We start from the raw sequence: 6,731 nt of genomic DNA on the forward strand, positions 1-6,731 counted from the left end.
GTGCTGGAATCAGGCCCATGCGGGGAGTTATTGGGGGCTACAACAGTGAGCGCGAGGAAGAGCAAGAAGAAGAAGTGGGTGATGTGAACCACTCCCCCACAATGCCTCGTTTTATAGGCAACGAAGAAAAACCACTTGGCCTAACCGTGCACCACGCATGGCAACTAACTACTACATGACCGTGTATCTCGTGTGCAACCTACATGGGAAATTGAGGCCCATCAGCGCACGACGTCCAAAGACGTCCCATCCAGTCGACTTCAACGATAAGATCCGTCTCATGCACGTATCGGGCGGGGATGGAGGCGGCATCACCCGGGTGCGGCGGCCCAACCGTCTCGGCCCATCGACCCATCTCATCAACATGCTCTAGCTCCCCAAGTGTTCCACCTAGTCATCCGCCGACATTAATTGTGTTTAGTTGATTTGACAACACACATAAGATTTATCTGGCCCATCGTAACGCTTTGCAAGCCCCAAAGTCACTTTGAGAGCATGGTTAATAGTACACACAACTTTTGGCTATATATGATGTTGCCATGTCATCTATAGCCAAGTTTATATCTGGCAAGTATATTTAGACTATGAATTTAGATGTGACATTGCTAAATCTCATCTAGATGAGACTTAGCAAATCTAATTCGGTAAACTATGTGTCAAAAAATTCAGATTTTCTTTTTTTTTAATTTACTGCTCATGCGCGGGAGCAGGGTGCCGAAACGTCCTCGTGATAGAGCCATGGAGGCGGCTTTTCTAATCCCGAGCTCATATGAGCTCGGGCTTAGAACAACACTTTCGCATCTATATGCTCTATTGTTAGATGTGCTACACATTGTGGTAGCTTGTCCATAGTACGGTCTACTACTTATCAGTGTCCCATTGAGAGTGGCCTAATTAAGGTCGCTTGGACATGAAACAAATAAAAATAGAGAGCCCATTGCATGATTCGTGGATCATGATTAATGTCTCTCTGCTTCAGTCACCATGTGCATACCTCTTGCGTCTGTGTCATGTGTTGTAGCATTTTTTTATTCATTCTAAGTTCTTGTATCAATGAAATGATATGCAAGCTTTGCATATTCCTGATTTCTTTTGTACATGATTCGTTGATCATGATGCCCAGATGGCTAGATCGTGCTTCTTCTCTTCTCCTTCATTGTCATGAAGTTGAATATCCAGCTGCTTGCGGTTTAATGCCAAGATCGTATATCTACAAAGTCAAACAGATCGCCGGGAGAGAAGGCCGGGTGACCGTGTACCTACCAACACGTGATTCCGGCTCAGGCAATGCAAGATTGCAGCTCGATCGTGCACCGGCGAGAGATGAGACGAGATGCCTCCACCCTCATATCCCGGTCTCGTTTAGTTTTGTGCTCGATCGTGCAACGCCGTGCTTGCCGTCCGTTGGCCCGTGCCCCTTTATCCTCCACCGGCGTTGCCCCCACTCACCGAACTCAACTCGCGCCGCAGGCAGCAGCTTCCGTGACTGAGAGCAGTGGCAGCGTGGCACCGACACCGGGCTAGCCTAGCTGACCTCCACGGCGCGTGCATTCATGGCGCTTCGTGCAAGGACGCCGCTCCTGCTCGCGGCTCTCGCCGGCGCCGTCGCCCTCCTGCTGCCGGGCGCCGTCGAGGCCCGCGTCCTGCTCTCGCTCGACGACTTCGGCGCCGTCGGGGACGGCATTGCCAACGACACCCAGGTACGTACGCCATGTCGCGAGCCATCTCCGGCGGCACCGGCCGGCACGGGGGCGTTCCCTTCCGTTGACCCTCTCCTTGTTTCTTCATCAGGCACTCGTCGACGCGTGGAAGGCGGCGTGCGCCACTGGCGGAACCACCTACCTCAACGTCCCCGCCGGCGAGTCCTACCAGATCTGGCCCGTCACGCTCGCCGGCCCCTGCCGCGGCGAGATCAAGCTCATGGTATTTTCATTTTTTCTTCTTCATCTGCCACGTCAGTCATAGTACATTCTCTAAAGCCTCGTTTGATTTGGAGGAAACGAAAACTTAAGATTTAGGAATAGTATGTAAGAAGTTCATATATCTTGCTTCGTTCCTACGCATAAAATAGGCTTTGAGTGGACCCGTAGATTTCCCCAAAAACACAGAAAAATAAATAGTATTTCTACGAGTTCCAAAAACACAGAGAAATAAATAGTATTTTTACAAAATTCCTGTACGCGTTTCCTACACATAGAATACTTCTATAAATATTTTTTTCCTCTCAAATATTTCTTTCTATACTTTTCCTCTAAAAATCCTTGGAACCGAATGAGGCCTAATAGTAATTTGCGCCTTGTCAGATTTCCGGGAACATCATCGCGCCGGAGGATCCGGAAGAGTGGTCGGACGGCGACCAAGGCAGGTGGCTCCACTTCTCGGGCGTGGGCGACCTGTCGCTGAGCGGCGGCGGCATCGTCGACGGCCGGGGCCAGCAATGGTGGGCGGGGTCCTGCGATGACGAGAACTGCACCAAGTACCGCCCATACGAAGTCGCCCCCATGGCGCTCCACTTCGAGGACTGCCGGGACGTGAGCGTGAAGGGCATCACGGTGCAGAACAGCCAGCGGCAGCACCTGGTCTTCACCCGCTGCCACGACGTCGAGGCCAACTATCTCAGGGTGACCTCGCCGGAGTACAGCCCCGGCACCGTCGGCGTCCTCGTCGTCAGCTCCACTGACGTGCACATCAAGCACGATCTCTTCTCCGTAGGTACGTTGCATTCTGAACTGAAATTTCCTCTGGCAGGCGGAATTTTGCTGGTGTTTCTAATTACCCGTCGATCGGTTTCAGGTGGCGACTGCGTGTCGATCGTGGGCAACTCCTCGGATATCCGGCTGAGAGCCATCTCGTGCGGACCTGGCCTCGGCATCAGGTAATGTGCTATCTTAGCAGATACTACTCCCTCCGATTCATATTACTTGTCGCTGAAATGGATGTATGTAGACGAAATTTTCGTCAAGTCTTAAGCCGAATGTTTCATCATCTTCTCCTCCATCGTATTCGTCAGCATTGGAGGCTTGGGCGAGAACCAAAGTAATGACATGATACACAAGATCAAGATGGACACTATGCTCCTCTCCAACACCAAGAACGGCCTACGCATCAAGACCTACGAGGTAACGATCATAAAAGGAAAATGTTATGTGAGGTGTGACATCGCCTTTTTCACCACCTTTTGTGCTGTGCTTTTGGCCATCATTCATTCAGAACGGCTGCGGCTACGCGCGCAAGGTGAAGTTCGCGCACATCACGATGAGGAACGTGGCCAACCCTATCGTCATCGACCAGCACTACTACTCCGCCTCCAACTCCAACCGGGGAACCCCCTGCGGAACCCCGGTAAGATCAGCTCGCCAGCCGGCTGTCTTGCCTGAAATCTGAAACCGATGATGCATTTCACTGCCTACCTAGCACCACCATAGCAGATGACACCATGCATGCACGCACGTCTCTGAATTTGTTTGGGATTGCCGTGCAGAGCGCCAGCGCGGTGGCGGTGGAGAAGATCAAGTACATCGACATCACCGGCACGTCGGCGACGGAGCGGGCCGTGACGTTCGCGTGCAGCGACGCCATGCCGTGCAGGCGCCTGTATCTGGACGGGGTGAACCTGAAGACGGTCGGCGGGGGGAGCACGTCCGCCTACTGCTACCAGGCGTTCGGGAAGCACGTCGGGGACGTCCTCCCGGAGTCGTGCCTCGGCAAGGAGAAGGAGGACTTCCTCCAGCTGCAGGCCCCGACCGCCGCGGGCACGCCGCAAGGAGACACCGAAGACGAAGAAGATGATGATTGGTGAAACTTCCAAGAATTTTGCCGCGCGTGGAACTGTATGTGATCTTGTAATGTGATTCAGCAACAGAAGGACAAGTTTGTCCGTAAGTCTAGAGTTATTGGCCATGCATGTATAGGACGAATCAGTGCGGTTATGTCATCTTGATATAACAATTGAATAAAAAGTTATTTTCTTCCGAAGACGGGGCATAAGTTTTATATACAACTAGCTGATGCTCCGTGTTGCCGTGGGAACCATGGTAAAAAAAATGCATCAATGAGTGCTTAAAACAACTGAATCTATATAGTAGATCTGATCTTTTTGCAACAAAAAAAAACTACAAATGTAAGAGTGTTCTTTGCTTACGTTTTAAAAACAATAAAACATACAAAATATGTGATAAAGTGATGTATAAAAAGAAGAACCTTTTGAATTTGACATTATGTAACACCATATTTTAACAAAAATGTGAAGCATAAAAAATATATATTTGCTCCAAGGTCCAACACATTGTCGTTCATGACAATACAAAAATTAACAAAAAATGAATTGTGACTAACATGCATGCCTTGTGTTCCGGTGATAAAAGACATGCTTTGACTTGATAAACGCGCCCCCCCTACTCTTGCTCGACTTGACCGTATCTTCTTTGATGTTGGCCAGGTCGGATGCTCGTTTCCCCGACTCTGCCCTCTCTTCCCGCCACCCGCACTACCTTCGACCGCTTCCTCATTGTTGTCTCCGTCTCCACAAAAATCTGATAGTCGGCTCGATTTTTCTTCGAGAATGCTTGGCCCTCATACCCCTCTTCCTCCTCCCACTATCCCCTCTTGGGTGAGTGTCACGCACTCTCGCGTTGCTGTGGGTGACCGCACCTCCCAGACGGCGGCCAAGGTTTGGAAAGCTCCACAGATTTGTTCCTACTTTCTTTAATAACTGCAAATTTGTGGTGGATTTGATGGATTTCTTTGAAGAGATCTGCCTCTTATGTGCAGATGAGGTCGTGCTCCATGCTGACACTCGCCATGCCATGGTCGCGCATGTCAAGCGCCTGGTGGCGTACTAGAAGCAGAGGGGTAAGTGTCGGGTGGTGGAGGGAGGTGATGAGAGCACTCAGTTCTTCCACGCCCAGGCCACCCATGTCGCCGTCGGAACTCCATTCGCGACTTGGACGTCGACGGCGTTCATGTCATGGTGCATGCAAATAAGGCCGAGGCCCTGTTGGGCTTCTACTCTAGCCTCCTGGGACGCAATGCCAAGCCCGTATGGCGGTTCGATCTGGCCCCCCTCTACGCCCAGGCTGGGGGGGGGTGGATGGGCCATCGCTGGTGGCTCCTTTCAACCACACTGAGGTCAAAGCAACTGCAGCATGCTTGAACCGGATGAGCGCGCCTGGGTTGGATGGGCTCGGACTAGCCTTCTACCAGGTGGTCTAGTCGTCGGTCGGGCGCGATTTGGAGCAACATCTTGAGCAGTGAATGCATTATCATAACCTCATCCCCTTTTGACTGTATTGGTTTTCCTATGTATTCATTGTGATCTTAGATCACTCAAATATAAAATGAAGAGTCTTGAGGCTTGACCAACACCCTGGTCCTGACTGCTACTGCCGTGGGGATCCATTGTCGCACCACCGTGACCCTCGCCATCGCGGTGTCCCGGCCCAGTGGCTCCGCCCCGTGATGGAGGCCCTGCGCGAGAAGGCGAAACGTCCTCCGGCGGCGGCGGGAGGGCCCTCCTGTCGTCCACGGGAGCGACATGAGAGGATCATATCGTTTTTTGCGGGCCCCCAAATGCGCTTGGTTCGTTTTCAAAGCCTATAAACTAAAGCCGAGGATATATAAAAGGCCGATGCCAATCCAACAAAAACTCAGTTTCCTCGGGGGAACTCCATAAAACCGCTTAGATCTCCATCAATTGTTCGTCGACTACGTACGAATACGATGGACAAATTCTCCTCCTGCCAGCCCCACGGCGTCGCCACCAGTGCCGATGCCGCCGCCGCCGCCCGCTACCTGGCCTCGGTTATCCTTCACAAAGAGGCCCACTTCGCCGACAACAACGAGGGCAGGAACGCCACCACCGCCGAAGCCATGACGAGCATCGGCCACACCTTCGGGGTCACCTTCCACCTCGCCCATGGCCCATCCCCGGCCGTCTCCCACTTCCGCGGCCATGGCCCCAAGCTCGGGCGCGCCCAGAGTGATCTCCTCCGAGAGAGACCTCTTGCTCCTCCGCCTGTCCCTCGCCCCCGGGTACAGAATCCCGAGCAGCGCCCGTGGATCGCTCGACAAGTACCTCATCTACAAGGCCCGCCGCGGCGAGGCGTCGCTCAGACTGATCCCGGTTCCCCGGACCGACCATAACCGGCCGCATATCTGCATCCTGCCCTGCGACGACGACGACGACGGCCCGGAATTCCTCCTCGCGGCTTTCTTCCCGACCTGGAGCGCCATCAGACTGGATCTCTGCGTCTTCTCCTCCGAGACGGGGGTGGAGCGCCCGTCGGGGCTTGGAGCTCGAAACACCTCCGAACATGAGCTACAAGGACAGGCAGCGCATGCCCGTCGACGCCGACAAGGTGATCGTGCTCGGAGGCGGCGAGGTGGGCCTGGTGGACCTCGCGCGGGGCATCAGAGTCTGCAACGTGCTCGACGCCGACCCGGCCTTCCGTTTGATCCCGATGCCGCAGGCCGAGTTCGACCAGGGCCGCTACAGCGACAGCCCGCGGCTGTTCCGGGACGTGGCTGTCCGCGGCGATCTCATCCAGTTCGTCGAGATAGACCGCGGGGTCGACGGCGCCAAGAAGAAGAGCCGCAAGAAAGTCAGGACGTGCTACCGGCGCAGATCTTGGGACTACTGGCGCAAGGGCCACCTTGTTGATCTCGACAGTGGCGGAGCCAGGATTCGAGTATAGGGGGGGCCGAGTACGTATATTGATCGAATCTCGTTGATA

General features: G+C 53.5%; 1 protein-coding gene across 1 annotated transcript; it reads left to right on the forward strand.

Annotated features, from left to right (window-relative positions):
* Positions 1–1,553: 1,553 nt before the first annotated feature.
* LOC119270960 (probable polygalacturonase At1g80170) lies at positions 1,554–3,948 on the forward strand. Its single transcript, XM_037552951.1, has 7 exons — positions 1,554–1,700; positions 1,792–1,923; positions 2,304–2,712; positions 2,794–2,875; positions 3,011–3,119; positions 3,211–3,342; positions 3,482–3,948. The coding sequence occupies exons 1-7, from the start codon at positions 1,554–1,556 to the stop codon at positions 3,797–3,799; spliced, it is 1,329 nt and encodes a 442-aa protein (XP_037408848.1). The 3' UTR covers positions 3,800–3,948.
* The last annotated feature ends 2,783 nt before the right edge of the window (positions 3,949–6,731 follow it).

The sequence above is a fragment of the Triticum dicoccoides genome, chromosome 3A (genome assembly GCF_002162155.2).
Source record: "Triticum dicoccoides isolate Atlit2015 ecotype Zavitan chromosome 3A, WEW_v2.0, whole genome shotgun sequence".
In the NCBI taxonomy this organism is placed as follows: Eukaryota; Viridiplantae; Streptophyta; class Magnoliopsida; order Poales; family Poaceae; genus Triticum; species Triticum dicoccoides.